Raw genomic sequence first — 15,873 nt, 5'->3', positions numbered from 1 at the left:
GAAGAGGGTTGGACAGGTAGGTACAGGCAAGGCCTCCAAGTACAGGAAGGGTGCTTTGGAACATTGCTGAGGGGCAGCTGGCAAAGATCAGCTTGATAAAGTAGGAATAATGGGCCCCGGGTAAGTGGGGAAACTGGGAGTTGGTAAGAACCCCAGTGCGAGGATATGGTTACACCATGTTCTGCTGCCATGGTGGACAGGTGCGGGTGGTATGCCGAGGGCGGCCTTCCCTCCAGGTTTGGGGTTCCTGGAAAGACAGCAGCATGAAATGCTGAGGCAAAACAGTTCACGTGCTGGGTGCAAAGGAAATGCAACTTAAGAAGTTCACCTACCAGAGGAAAATGATGAAATCTGGGCATCAAATATCTTCATGAGGTCAATGTATAAGGAGGATGAAAGGTGAGGAATCCGAAGAACAGGAGGTTTGGAGCAGACAGAATTAGTAAAATCTCTGAGCTGGAGTTCTTGTGGACATAGTTCTTGTGGACATCTGTGGAGGTAGTTTCAGTGGAGTGGAGGTTCCTGGAGGAGGCATCAAAAAACCATGCTGGACACCACATTCTCCAGTGTGATCACAGGGAAAGAATGGAGAAGAAGAAGTCCTCAGTGAATAGGGAACATGGCTTGGGGAACATCAGGTGCACAGCGAGAAGAAAAGGGGGCAGAGTTGGGGGGCAGGAGTATCACAGTGGGAGAGGATTTTGCAAGAGGGAGAGAAAGAATGGGTGGGAAGTGGGTGTCGGGAGGAAGGTGTGCCTTGCCTGGTGGCCACAGCCAGTGCAACTGTTAAAGAGAAAAGGCCACCTCCTCTCGAAAAGGAAGGCAGGTGGTGCTGGAGGACAGTTTTAGACTTCAGATTGGTCTGAAAGGGAAGAGTTACTATTTATTGACCACCTGCTCAATAAATAGTATGCAAAAGACAGAAATTATCATAAGCAGCCCTTGTATAATCCTTAATGTTAGGGATTAAGAAGTGGGTTTAGAAATCACCAATGTTGAAAGATAAACTGAGGCATTTAAAAAATGTTGAATTTGAGTGTCTATAGATTCTAATCCAGTAGTGCCAAACCAGGAGTGTTAGGAGCACTCCACCAAAGGAGGCCAGGGGAAAGACTTCGAGAACATGTGGGAACAAAGAAAGGAAATTATCTGACTGGCTATACCTTAAATCCTAATTGGCTGTTGTCACTGGCTGTCCTTAGCATTCGGTTTTGAAACCTTGAGGCATTTTGAGGGGTAGACTCTAGTTTGCTTACACAGGCCGTCTGGGCATTAGAGCCCCCTCAGGCTAGTGGTTCTTGTTAAATTGACTGAACACCAGGGCGCCTGGGTGGCTCAGTGGGTTAAAGCCTCTGCCTTCGACTCAGGTCATGATCCCAGGATCCTGGGATCAAGCCCCGCATCTGGCTCACTGCTTGGTGGGGGAGCCTGCTTCCTCCTCTCTCTCTCTCTCTGCCTGCCTCTCTGCCTACTTGTGATCTCTGTCTGTCAAATAAATAAATAGAATCCTAAAAAAAAAAATAATTGACTGAAGGCCAATAATGTGTTTGAAATCATGTAGTTAAATTCCAGGTTAAAAGCGAGTTCTATACGGTTCTAAATCCTGTGCTACTTGTAATAAATATGCTGTCTCCTGCCTGCTGGGATGGCATCATTCCAGCAAGATGAGATGCAGACCTGTCTGTAAGTTCCTAGGGATGTTAGGTAAAATAAAATCAGAATTCTTTAAACGGCCCCACTAATCTCAAATACAGGGAAATACCCAGGTATCAGAATTAAAGACGGCATTTTAAAGCAGTGACGAGCACTGGAGCAGAAGCTTGAGCATACTGGGGGGTGGGGGCTGGGCTACTCAGACGCTGGGTATGTAACCTCCTGGAAAGGACAGGAGACGAGATTTGGGGTTTAGCATGAGGGGAAGTTAGAACAGTGAAAGGGTGACCCTAGAAAAAAATCTGCCCAATAAAACAGACAACAAAGGATGAATGGCCCCGAATGATCAGCCAAGGTGCCCCTGACAAATGAAAACCAGGGGCTCTGCCTCACACAGCTCTGGGTCTAGGAACCACTGACTTGAAAGTTACACCAAAAACTTGTACAGGGCTGACAGATTCCTAGTGTTAGTGTTGCCAGATCCAGCAAATAAAAATACAGGACATGAATGTATATGTCCCAAATACTGTATAGAACACACTTAAACTAAAAAAATTATATGTTGTTTCTCTGAAATTCAAGTTTAACTGGATATCCGGTATTTTGTCTGGCAACCCTACCTGATGTACGTGACAGATACAAACGCCAAAACCACTCAGGAAGGCCATTATCATGAGGTTTTTCACAAGGAGGGAAAAGCCCTGCTAAGTAGAAGGGCTCATGATTAAACATCGGAAACCATCTAAAGACACAAACCATCTTGAACAAGAGTCAGGAGAAACAACACACAGGACAGAGCCTCAAGAACTCTGGCCATTCATTCACTGAGCAAATATTTATGGAGCAGTGCTCAAGGTGCTGGGGATCTGCAGGGAACAAAACACACAAAGCTCTTTTCCCTCACGGGATGGGGTCTAGCAGGAGAGCCAGAAACATCAGTACAGGCGCCGTGTCAGATGGTGATCAGCGTTATGAAGAAAAGCAAAGCAGGAAAGGAGAGAGAAAATGTGTCAAGAAGAATGCTGGTTTTCAGACAGGGAAAGGAAGGAAGACCTCCTAGAGATTCTGAGTGTAGTCTCAAAGGAAGTGAGAGCATGAGCTGTACAGATATCTGGGGCAAGAACTTTCCAGGAAGAAAGATCAGTGAGCCCAAAGGTTTCAGGATGGGTGTATCCCCAGCAGGTTCAAGGGACAGCGCAGAGGCTCGTGTGGCTGGATTCGGGTGAACAAAGGTCTGAGGGGTGACATAGTGATGGAGGGCACAAATCACGCATTTGCCCAGTCCGGTACAGGAGCCAGCAGCCACAGGTGGCTGGTTACTTTTAAATAAGTGACCTTCAGTAAAATAAAAAAGAATTCCTCAGTCCAGCCACATTCCAGTGCTCAACAGCCACATATAATTAATGAGTACCACGCTGAGCAACTCAGAGAATGTCTCTCTTGTTGCAAAAGTTCGACTGAACAGCGCAGCCAAAGCCTTATAAATCACTGCATCGCGGCTCCTACTCTAAGTGAGATGAACAGAACAATCAGAAAGAGAATATAAAATGAATATGTTTTGGGCGCCTGCGTGGCTCAGGTTATGATGCTGGGGTCCTGGGATTAAGCCCTGCATTGGACTCCCTGCTCAGTGGGGAGCCTGCTTCTCCTTCTCCCTCTGTCTGCTGCTCCCCCTGCTTGTGCTCTCTGTCAAATGAATAAATAAAATCTTTAAGAAAATTAAAAAAAAAAGAATATGTTTCAAATGATTAAAAGAAGGCATCAAAGCCCTAGAAGATACCAAGACAGTGTAAAAAAGGGCAGATCTGAAAAAGAAACCACAGACGCAGACATTTTTTTAAAAACAAATTAGAACCTTAGTGGCTCAATTAAGCAGATGAGATAGAAGACGGAATTAGTAAACTGGGGTATTTCGTGTGGGCCAGGCAATGCTCAAGAAGCTTCACTCATCTTCACACCAGGCGTAGGCAGGTGGATGGTATTGTTTCTCCCCACAGAACAAGCAAGGAAACAGGTGCAGAGAGGTGACGCCTTCTCCCCCAGGCAATCTCAAGTCTGTGTACCCAACCACTGTGCCATATTGTCTCTCGGGAGAGACACTCAGGAGAGAACTCAGCACAGGAAGATAAAGAGACGATAAGGAAGAGGGACCAAGAGACGGGGATGGAAATGGAATGAGGTCCAAAGAACATCCACTAGGAATTCCAGGAGGAAGTAACAAAACAGCAGAGGCAAGTAGTTAGTGCAAAATAGGATGGCTGAGAATTGTTATGGTGGAGAGAGGGGAATCCTAGGATTCAAGATGCAGGAGTCCCAAGTAACATGAATACAAATAAATTCACAGAATTCATAGTCCAACACAGTAGTGAAACAGCAGCACACCAAAGGCAGAGCAGACATCTTTCAAAGCCTCTAGGTGAATTTATTCCTAGAAGAGGGAGAGCTGGGAGAAAGACCCGTGGTGGGAGAGGAGACATCTGGGCGGTGCATACAGTGGTGGGACTGGCTGCAGGGAGAGCACAGGGGAGAGGCTGGGCAGGGCTGGGCTGCACTGTTTGGGGTGAGGACCACTAGCGTGACTGTACTCAGCCCTAGCCTCTATTCGAAGACTCAGCTGTTCCAAGATCCCAACGAGCTTAGGCATGCTCTCTCAAGTAAGTACAGCGTGCACGTTGCTCTCAGAACTTGAGCAACTATTTGGTGTACGAATGAAAGAGAGGCATTTTGAAAAATGAAAGAAGATGGGGTCGGAGGGAGACAAACCGTAAGAGACTCTTAGTCTCACAAAACAAATAGGGTTGGAGCGGGGGTGGGTAGGGAGAAGGCGGTTGGGTTATGGACATTGGGGAAGGTATGTGCTATGGTGAGTGCTGTGGAGTGTGCAAACCTAGCGATTCACAGACCTGTACCCCTGGGGCTAATAATACATTATATGTTAATAAAAAATAAAAAATTTTAAAAAATGAAAAAGAAATAGTAAAAAGAGAGAGAGAGAGAGGCATTTTGAGAAAAGTGAGACCAACCTGGTACTTGCACTGGGACCACTGAGCTGATGTATTTCTAAAAGGCCACGCAGGAAATATTTTTGGAAGGCTATTATTCATGGTGACTCTAGTTGTGTCCATAACTGTGATTTCATTTTCTGCTAAGATTCGAAAGCCAGCGTAATAAACAGATCGCATCCTTCCTAGAGGTTTTCTAGGCTGATTAGAAATATTAATGAAACTTTAAATAGGAACAAAACCCAGTGCCATTTCAGCAGCTTCTGTGGTCAGTGTAGTTTTGTTTGTCAGGAAAGATATGTCGCAGTCACAACTGTAAGAAGTGACAGAATGCCATCTTGGCCTCCCAATGGGATTTGATAACAGAAGACACCAGACAGTTAGAATGATCTCATTCTCACCTTATCACAGTTGCTGATGTTGCAAAACACTGAAAAGGACATAGCATTTTCCACTCTTATCCTCTACTTTAGGCTAGGCAGTGTAGGGTTTTACCAGACCTTTCCACTCAACCACCCCATCTGCACAGCAAGTCCACCTGGGGAAGTGCTGTTACAAAACCAAGTCCTATTCTCTCTCTGTCATGATTAGATCATGAGTATGGGCAAGAAATGTGGATGAAAATAACTTTAATTCACTGTAAACAAGTCTATTCCTGTGGACTAATATTTTAATGTTAGAAGGCTACATGCAGCCCACTGAGGGCCTGGATTAGACAAACAGCTAATTATAGAACAAAAACTTTGATAAATGTTGTTCCAACTAATTCTTACTTGTAAGGCTTGAAGGAAGGCGCATTAACATCATTTTTACACAAGAAGAAACGGAGGCTAAGGGTTAGATATGACAGACCGAATATACAAATGGATAACGCACAGGCCATGCATAGAAACATAACTCTGATTTACACCCCACAGCAGTAAGCGCAGGAAAGCAACCCATTACCCACAGGAGCCAGCCCAGAAGGCGAGCTCCCTAGAAGTCAGGCTTGCCAGTCGGACCAGGAAGCAAAGCAAGAATGTCTGCTATGGTGATTACTAACTGATAGACTCTCTCATTTTCTTAGGCACTTCCAACCTAGGGCCAAGCAGAGAAGGCCAAATACACATCCCTAACCCATTATCTAGTCAATCCATCCCACAGCTTCCCCATGCCAACAGCCTCCAAGCAAGGCACACCTGCAGCCCTCCCTTCTTTTTCCAACATGAAGCTTTCCACCCCTCTGCTGCCCTTCGGCTTCTCTGCCAAAATGCAAGCGACCGTGGCGGACTCCCGTGCTATCGTTAGCTTGAGTAGACTTCACTTGCTTGGCGGGTCTTCGTTTATTTCCAGACTAACTGGCTCCAGATCCCTCAGCTATGGTGCGGCTGATCAGGGTCTGGAACCAAGACCTGCCTAACTCCAAACCCAGCTCTTTCCACTGTAACCACCTGCCCTTTTAGGAAGACTGAGCCTCAGACGCCTTCAACAGCTTGGCTAGCAGACACCAGTGAGAGGCAGGGGCACTGCGATTTGGCATAGTTTATTATTACAATTAGTATGCATATAAAACCATGTAAACTCCACAAAGTAAACAGTTTATACCCTAAAATAACCAAAAAGTCTGCTGTGAACTTCCAGCACCCTATTTTAAGATTTATAGTTTCACACAAAGTCATAGTTATACAAATAGAATCATGATATATTTTTTAGGTAAAGGATTTTTTTTGGGTCCATATTTTGTTAAACAAACACACATTTACCTCTTTGGCAAAAGAGGGCAAATTCTGCACAGTGAACTCAATGCAAACAGATAAAAAGCACTGAACACGAGGTACAGCTGAGGTCTGGGCTAATCTGGAATCAGAGAGAACGCTGATTTTGTAAGAAACAAAATCAGTTCAGTTCCCCACCATCTCAGTAGAAAAGCTAGATGTGGATTTGGCCGCTGTCCCTTTTGCAAGAACACACCTCAAATAACTTTGTTTCATAGTGACAATGTGTTATTTCTGAAGAAAGTTATGCAAAATGTGGGCGTCTGACCTCAGCAATATTTTTAATCTGAGGTACAAAAGCATCTGTCACAGTAATTCGGCTGTCATCACTGTGCCACCTTCATTCAGTTTGTTGGGAGAGCAGTTTTTGGTGGCCCCTGCGTCTCCGCACTTGGCTTTGCAGACAGTTTGGAAAGGTGGATTTGCATGTGAAAGCCAGACCGCCTGTGTGGGCGGAGGTGAGGAGGAAAGTCAAGTGGGATGAAGGCCCGTACCTCGGAGACCCAGGCCCCTCAGGCAGGGAAGCCGCCGGCGGCCCGCAGGAACCTAACCCAAGTGGCGTCCAAGGTACAGGCAGCTGCTGAGGTGGTTGTGTGCTATTGTGTTTTAATCTACAATCATAATTGCTAACAACCACCCTGGTGTGTTTCTCCTGCTTCAAGTAATTTCATTCCTTCCAAAAGAATGTTAGCAATGCTTTTAGTTCTGGTTATCAAAGGAAAGGAAATGAGCCACAATAACAACAAGATTAAGTTTAAACAGACCTGCTGCGAACACACTATCAGATAAAATAGACTTCGGGCGAACATACTATTACACACGTTTCTGCAACAGCTTCATTCTCCCACTTAGCCTCTGTGCAGAAAAGCTGATCGAGCGAACTTAAGTTACTTTAATTCATGTTAAATACAACTCTGTACAGATTGCACATTTTATACGAAAGCAGCTCAGTGTCACAGAGAAATGAAAATGCCATCTGAAAATTGTCATTTTCCTAGCCCAACAAAACCCAACAGGCTCTTGCCCGAAGGGTCAGAACAAAACCAGATGCACTACTTTGTAAACAGTAGGAAGTGGGCCCTAGGACTCCACCGCAGGATCCTATGAAATCTCAGGCACACCCGCGCGCGCACACACGCACACTTGATCCCCTCTCCCGTCTGCCAGGGCCGCACACAGCCCGCCGCTCTGTACCGCAGCAGGGTGCTGTCACAGTGTGCTCACAGGAGAGCGGTCATGGCCGTGGGGCTCTGGGGTTGGAGGCAGTCTCTGGGGGCCGCGTAGGCGGCGCTGGCGGCGGGCTTCGCCCGCGGCTCCTGGTAGTCCGGAAGGGCGCGCTCCGCCGCCGGGCCGCCGGCGGTGGGCTGATCGTAGCCCGGGCGCTCGGCGGCGGGCGCGGGGCGCGGCGGCGTCTGGTAGGGCGCGCCGCCGGCGGAGGGCGAGGGCGTGAGCGCCAGCGCCGGCCCCGGGCCCGGCACGTGGTAGCCGCCCTGCGCGGAGAAGGTATGCCCCCGCACGGCGGGCCGCTCCACGATGGGCGTGGCGTACTCGGGCTCGGGGTGGGTCAAGGGCAGGGCGTACTCGTGGCGGCCGGCCGACAGGGGGCAGTGGTAGTGGCTGCCGGCCTCGGCGCCCGGCGCGGCCTTGTCTGCCTCGGTGTCCATCGGGCGGAAGGTGGAGCCCTTTCTGGTCACGGTCCCTGTGCCGATCAGGAGCGGCGGCTGATAATCTGCAATTAGAAGCGCAGGAGACACGCCGTGTGTGCGCCGCCTGGACGCCCGGACCAGCCGGTTGTTTGCGGAGGCGGCGCCCTGGGGAACCAGCCTGCCTGAGTGCCTACCACATAGCAGGTAGGATGAGAAAGCCTGAGGTGTAAAAGGCGGAGGTGCCACACACACGGGCTTACACAACCGAACTCGTGCTTTAGGAAGCCTCATCGGGTCGCGGGAACCTGGAAAAGGCAGAGGACGCTTCCCCACACCTGGGGGACGGGAGGGAAATACCTCATGGAGCTCTCAAAATGGCTCTCGGGATGCCAGATTTTGGAGGTGGAGGCAGTAAATACTATGAGGAACGGGACTGGTGATTAAACAACCTATTAAAAAAACCATGGAAAGAGAGTTTGATGTGGTCAGAGTATGAGGGACATGGGGTACTTTAATGGAAAACCAAGACCAAAAGAATAGGTTGCGGACTAATGACGATGGCGATGATACCAATGAAGCTCCCATTTACTGAGTCCTTACTCTGTGCCAGGCACTATTCTAAGATACTAAGGTATCAGTTAATGAAGTCTTCAAAAAAAAAAAATTACAATGAAGTAGTGACTATTACTCCATCTGACAAACGGAAAACAGAAGCAGGCTGAGATGAAGTAACTTCTCCAAGATCACAAAGTTAAGCACCCAGTGGAGCCAGAGGTCGAGCTCAGATCCCAAGTGCACACTGTTAACTGTAGACGCCCACACAGAGAACACTGAGTGCCTTACTAGCAGGTTTGGTTTAGTTCCATAAAAGAAACCTACTGAGGATTCTAAAGAAGAGACTGGCAGAGTTAAAGGTAACCAGGAAGTGGACTAAAGAGGGAAAGATCAAAAAAATGAGAAAAAAAGAAAAAGTGTAAGTCACACGCAAGAGGTCTAGCAGCAGCCTTGGGAAGGCTATCCCTTGGAGACATGACTCAGGCAATATGTATTACCAACAATGTGGGGAGTGAGGAAAGAGGGGAACCAAGGCCCCTTCCCAGATGTTAAGCCCAGACGCCTGAGGTAGACAGTCGGGAAGCCACTCAGAAGAGAATGTATGGAGCAGTCATGGGAAGAGTTAGGAACAATGGGTTCAATTTTGGACCCACTGAGGAACTGGTGACATTCGCAGATAGTTCAGCAGGTGAGATTACTGACTTTTGGGGGACAGGGAGTGAAGTCGGGGCTTAGCAGCTGAGCAGACAAAAATGCAAGGAAGGGCTCTCTATTGGGAGCTCTGGAGCAGGGGGTGCAGTTGTTGAGGAGAGAGACTGTGGCTAAGTGGGGGGGAAGAGCGAGACCCGGGGGCTCTCATAGTCAAGGTGCCCAAGAAGGACCACACAGTGGGGGAGGAGGACAGGCTGCACCAGAAGCTAAAGAACAATGAAAGGAAGAAGACAGACAAGGGGGTCTTCCCTCTCTTGTTTTATCTACAAGGTAGTACTAGAATTGGTGGGGGTCAAGGGGTAAGAAATAAGAAGATGGATTTTAGGTGGAGAGATGCTCTCTTTGCCCTGAAGCAGCTCAAGCAACCTTTCCAGTGGTAGTCTTCTGATTGATACACACATGCACCACCTGGGAACTTCTGGGCCAGTGGGCCCGGGCATGGCCTGAAGGCCCACATTTCTAGCAAGCTCCCTGATGCTGCTGGCCCTCAGAATGTACTTTGGGGAGCGAGAAGCTAAGCAGTGCTCCTAGAGTGCAGTTGGTGATGCCTAAGTATCTGAGAACCGAGACAAGTCTGCAGAAAGAGTACACAAATTGAGAGCAAGTGTTTAGAAACTCACAGCAATTCAAGACTAACTTTACGTCCACTGCTCTAATAAAAGAATTAGAGCTTTGTATTTTGTTATGTCTTTTTAAAAATGTTTTCCCCTAATTTATACAGTTGACCCCAAACAACAGGGGTTTAAACTATGTATGTGCACTTATAGGCGGATATTTTTTTCAATACAGCATAGTACTGGAAATGTGTTTTCCTCTTTTTTATGGTTTTCTTAATATTTTATTTTCTCTAACTTACTTTTTTCTAAGAATATAATATATACGGGCACCTGGATGGCTCTGTCAGTTAAGCGGCTGCCTTTGGCTCGGGTCATGATCCCAGGGTCCTAGGGTTGAGCTCCCCATTGGGCTTCCTGCTCAGTGGGGAGTCAGCTTCTCCCTCTCCTTCTGCCCCTCCCCCTGCTTATGCTCTCTCTCTCTCAAATAAATAAAATCTTTAAAAATATATATATATGATCTAATGCATAAAACATGTTAATTGACTGTTTATGTTATTTCTAAGGATGGATTCAACAGTAGGTTGTTCTTGTCCGCAATAAGCTATGAGTAGTTAAGTTTTGGGGGAGTCAGAAGTTATACATGGATTTTTGACTGAGCAGGGGGCCAGCATCCCTAACCCCCCTTCACCAAAACCTTAGCAACAGATTAATTCAGGGCTTCCAGATTTTCGTGGTACCTTGGGGCCACTGCTATAGGTCTGTTCTAGCCCCTGTCAGTGTACCGGCCTCGTCTGAATGGGCTTATTTCCCTCCTGGTCTCCCTTCTCCCGGAAGCAGCACTTCCCACCCGAGAGCACCGTCCCAGGGGGTTGCCGCTTACCTGCCATATCACTTGTGATGAGATCTAACTTTTGCGTTATTTCCTTTTCATTATCATAGCTTATGGTGAACTCAGTGGACTGATGTCTGGCAAAGGGATATTTGATCTGCTTCCAACAGTCTGGAATAAAGATAACACAAAACAAACCAATATCTCAGAAGCATAATGCACGTTGTCCATGATGTGTTTCTCGATGAGTCGGGGTCAGACCACCTCCTGCCGGCTGACCTTACGTGTAAAGAGAGTGGCCACGGCTCTTCAGATATATGTAGTAGAGACAGCATACTGCAGTCGTTACAACAGTGAACACCATCCCAACCACGCTTTCCACTTGCCTTCACGATGTATTTGTGTACCCCTCGTGTCCCAGATTATCCCTATGTTACACATGGTGGCATGGCTTCCCATCATCTGCACAGATGCGACACTCGTGTCTTGGGAACCAACACTTCTGGCTCTTGAGACTCTGCAGAGGTGGTGTCCCAAAGGGCTCCTAAGATTCAGAGGTGTCCTGCCCTGCTGCTGTCTCTCGACTGTAGATGACTCATTGCATGGGCATCCTGTAGTCCTAAGGATTCTCTGCAACTGAATCTGAACCCTGCCTGGTTCTTCCTTTGCTTTCCCAGGATGGGAAATACCATGGAAGCCTGGAGATGCAGGCCTGACAATGTACTTTGTGAAAATGGGGCTTTTATAACTTCTCCTGGGTGACAGGCAATGGGGTGGCCTAAACTCCAATACCCTCCCTCCAAAAAAAATGAATGTTGATAAATGATGGGATAATGCTGAACAAAAGTAAAAGTAACAGGCCATGAAAACTTCCAGTTGAAATAAAGAGATAGGATACAATATTCCATCCCTTTTAGGCTTGCTAACTTAAAGGCTATAGAGCTTATTTTTTTAACCACGTTAAGTGTGGGCCACAGACCTAATCATGCTTTTAATTTGCAGACCCTGTCCCTTCCCTAAGACAAAATAAAACCGTAGAGTTTTCTGTAAACCAACCTGTTTTCTGGGCCTTAGCTGATCCATATGGATTTCCTTTCTTCTTCTTCCTATAGAGACAAAAGAATCTTACTTGAAAAGCTTCCTAAGTGGTAAGTGTTATTATAGAAGAATACGTGAATTCTTCAGAAGAATAATTTAGTAGAAGAATTCTTATAGAATTTTAGAATTTTAGAAGAAGAATTCTTTAGTAGAAGAATACTTTCTACCCCTACCCAACTTGGTTTTTTTTTTTTTTTCTCCAACTTGTTTTTAAAACATGTATTAACATTTTATCTTGGCCAAAGTAAGGCTGCTTCTCTACACATGAATATCAGAAAAGCAAACAGTTTGGTTTTGTGATTATTTGCATAATTAGAGAAGAAACTTAAAAATGCCAAGGCACATACTTTCTAAAGGCTGTAAAGATTCCTATTCCAAGCAGCAGGGCAAGGAGCACCGGCAGAATTGTAACAGCTGTGATGTTTATTCCTAGGAAGAGGGAAAGCCGCCATATTACAACAGAAATGAGCTACAGCCCAAGTTCACAGTCTAAAACTCAACATTGATTTGAAAGGTCTTCAACGGTTTAATACGGGGAAAATGAATATGTGCTAGGCATTTCCTGATATCAGAAAGCAAACAGAGGATACAAAATTTCTGGCTCAAGTTTAGGAAAATAATTTTTTTTTCCCAAAACAGCAATTTTTGGTGGTCTTCAGGGATTAACATTTACTCTGAACTTGTTGGGACAACATTAGGCTTCACAATCAGAATTGAAGGGGAAGGTTTCACGCTGGCCCACCCTGCTGGTTGGGAGGTAATCAGCTCAAGAAACCAGTTCCCCTAGATGGTGGGAGGCTTTGCACGTGTGCACTAACAGGAGCTGGGGGAAAGGCGGGAAGAGCCCTGGGCTTCCCTTTAGCAGGGCTCTGGAACAGTGGGCTAAGAGGAAATGCAGCCCGATGACCTCAGAGAGCATTTCCACTCTGCTCACGGAATACCACGTCTTTCTACTTTAAAAAAGGAAGTCACTTTAACAGCTACTAAAGCAGGCCCCAAGCTTGTACACACTATGCAAACTAAAGGAGGAATATTTGTTCTTCACCCTTTATCTGTGATCCCTGAGAAGGGATCATCAACAAAGGGATGATCAGGAGTGGAAATGTGTAGTTCATGAAATGGGGGGGGTGGGGGTGGAGGAGGGATATAAGGACCTTCAAAAGGAACAAAAGTCGTAAATAACTGGGTTATTATTTACCAGAGTGGAAATTTGGGAGAAATCTAAGAACTTAAACTTCCAACAATAGGGGAATGGTTAACTAAGTGATGGTATGTCCATAGGAAAAAATACTATAAATGTATTAGCAACTGTGTTTTTTAACTACTTAATAACACTGGCAGATGCTCATGATACAATGTTAGGCAAAAAAATCTATGCTACAGGACAAAATATGTGGTATGCTACCATTTTTTCTCAAAGTTATAGATAAATATGGTTGAGTGGATACAGTGGAATACAGTGATTATCTGTGGATGCTAATTTATGGCTTATTTTTACTCTCATATTTAGATCTCTAATCTTCCTGAATTTTATAAAATTACACAAATCATTTTATATTCTGAAAAAAATAAATGTACTTTTAATGTTTACTACTTGAATAGGTTATATGTTTACATATTCAGACTTCAAAAAGTTTATGGAAGTCTCCCTCCTACTTCTGTTCCTCCTCTACAGGAAGCCAGATTATGTTTCTTGACATTCTTCCAGAGATATTGGAATGATTATCTATATATATATTCGTTCTTTATTCCCTTTTTTAAAAAAAGTTATTTATTTGAGAGAGAGAGAGAGAGCACAAGCAGGCAGAGGGTCAGAGGAAGAGGGAGAAACAGACTCACTGTGGAGCAGGGAGCCCAATGTGGGTGGGGCTGGATCCCAGGACCCTGGGATCATGACCTGAGCTGAAGGCAGACACTTAACAGATGGAGCCACCCAGGCACCCCTCCTCATTTCCTTTTTTGCACACTTGGTAGAGTGCTACATGGATTTTCCTGTCCTTTGCAAATTTCCTTAAGTTTGTCTCTACCCCAGAGCTTCCCCTATTACTAAACATATTTATTTTTCATGGCAGCAGAGTATTCCATTGTATGGAGGTGATAATGATTTTTCCATAAAATCTTTACCCAGTGTTTGAAGGGCAAATACTACTTTTTCTACTTACAGTATTGTACGGAAGAGTTGTGGTTATACATCACTTTACACATACCCAGCTACCTGTGGACCCTCTGACTCCACACATTCATACGACAGAGAAAAAAGTTTTTGTTGAAGCTACTGTAATCATCACATAGAGTCCGGTTATCCTCCTGAGGAAACCACAAAACAGTTAGTGCTCTACCTGTGGGTACTTCTGGAGAGGGGACGGATTTTGTGATCATCTCATCTTCTCTTTCAGTGGCACTGACAGTGTTTGGACTTGCTTTGTGCAACACCAATGAATCATTACCTAAGGCAGAGGAGATGTTGGAAGAACCCCATGAGTAACAACCATCTGTGAGAGGGCACGAGCAGAGCCAAGTAACTCACTGACTTGCCTTGTGTGATCTGGCAGCCAAAGAGCTCCACTTTCAAGGCTATCCTCTGGTGCCACGTCTGGGGGACAACCCGCACGTATCTAGCCACGATGGGAGGGATGAAATTATTCCTCACTGGATCCCGAAAATTAGAGTTGCCCTGAAACACCTGTAGAATCAAATAACTTTGACCTGAAGAGGCTGGTAGTTAGCTCCTCTGTCTTTCCCACCTGACTCCTAGCTGGTTGTAGGACACCAAAGCCAGGAACCCAGGTCTGCTGTAGTTCTGCAGACACACTTGGTAGTGAAGCTATAAGGCTTTGCCAACAAAGGCTGAGTTACCTAACTAAGGTAGTGCTACAGATCTGTTTTCTGGAAACACACATAAAACATTTGGCGACCTGCTCTCCCACTCAGTTCTTTCCTCCAGTTTCTCTTACCTTTTCTTTATTATTCGCAATTCCTTTATAGGTCCTCCACTTGGAATTGTTGTTTTTGAACTTCATCACGAAACTCTTAACGTAAAAGTTGAAATTTGACTGTGTGGATCCTGTGGTCATAATTCCTTGTAAGAAAATATTACTGATAGGTTAGATTTTACAATATATATAGCATGTAGTACAATTCCAGGTTTCTTTTCTCTTTCTTTCTTTCTTTTTTTTTCTTGTTTCCTCCTTGAAATCTTAAATCATTTTACAGACCAATTATTCTTATTTGCATTTTGAAACCTGACCACAACATGCCATGAAAAGGTTTCATCTAGGGGCACCTGGGTGGCTCAGTCAGTTAAGCATCTGCCTTTGGCTCAGGTCATGACCCCTGGATCCTGGGATCAAGCCCTGCATTAGGGAGCTTGCTTCTCCCTCTCCCTCTGCTGCTCCCCCTGCTTGTGCTCTCTCTGTCAAATGAATAAATAAAATCTTAAAAAAAAAAAAAGTTTAATCTAATCCATATATCCACACTTAAAATCTGCACACAGGCTCTTCCCATCAAGACAATGTGAAGGCCTGTTACTTTTAGAAAAGACACAGAATACTTTGATGTAACTAAAGAGGTACCTATGTAGCTCAGAAATATAATTTCAACTGCCCGTTATTTTGCATTTGTGAAACTGTACCTGTTATTTTCTTTTTCTCTCCCAAATCAGTCTCTAGCCACTCGCGCTGTTTGCGGTTCTTGCCACTGTCCCTTGAAGCCCATGACAGGTCTTGGCCCTGAACTTGGGCATGGCCAGGAGACCAGTGAACCTCTTCTCCCATCTCACTGACCCACTGCCAAGAAGCTCTGATCTGTGTTTCAGGTTCCAAACTCAATGATCTGCTGCAACCTAAAAAAAAAAAAAGCCAAGAAAGTATTTCAGATATAAACACACACACACACACACACACAAAAGTACTCCAACTCATCTAGAATCATTTAGTTGATTTATTTCCATTCTGGTATCAAATCAACTGTTTAATTATGAGTTTTTAATAACCTATACTTTTCATCTGACTCATTTGTACTATGGTCCCTTCCACTTGCTACTTTTCTTTTTAATGGATCTCACTGAAG

General features: G+C 45.4%; 1 protein-coding gene across 1 annotated transcript in view; it reads right to left on the bottom strand.

The window, feature by feature from the left end:
* Positions 1 to 6,183: 6,183 nt before the first annotated feature.
* LOC111147594 (discoidin, CUB and LCCL domain containing 1) overlaps positions 6,184 to 15,873 on the bottom strand; it is a 67,064-nt gene continuing 57,374 nt past the window's right edge. Inside the window, 8 exon segments of the mRNA XM_022503720.1 lie at positions 6,184 to 8,138; positions 10,759 to 10,878; positions 11,764 to 11,813; positions 12,153 to 12,234; positions 14,145 to 14,252; positions 14,341 to 14,488; positions 14,760 to 14,884; positions 15,437 to 15,646. Coding sequence (XP_022359428.1) covers positions 7,630 to 8,138; positions 10,759 to 10,878; positions 11,764 to 11,813; positions 12,153 to 12,234; positions 14,145 to 14,252; positions 14,341 to 14,488; positions 14,760 to 14,884; positions 15,437 to 15,646 — 1,352 coding nt within the window. The 3' untranslated portion in view covers positions 6,184 to 7,629.

Source organism: Enhydra lutris, unplaced genomic scaffold (assembly GCF_002288905.1).
Source record: "Enhydra lutris kenyoni isolate GAN:26980312 unplaced genomic scaffold, ASM228890v2 scaffoldscaffold17, whole genome shotgun sequence".
Classification (NCBI taxonomy): domain Eukaryota; kingdom Metazoa; phylum Chordata; class Mammalia; order Carnivora; family Mustelidae; genus Enhydra; species Enhydra lutris.
The sequence above is the reverse complement of the archived record's forward strand: the minus strand, read 5'-3'. Positions and strand labels throughout refer to the sequence as shown.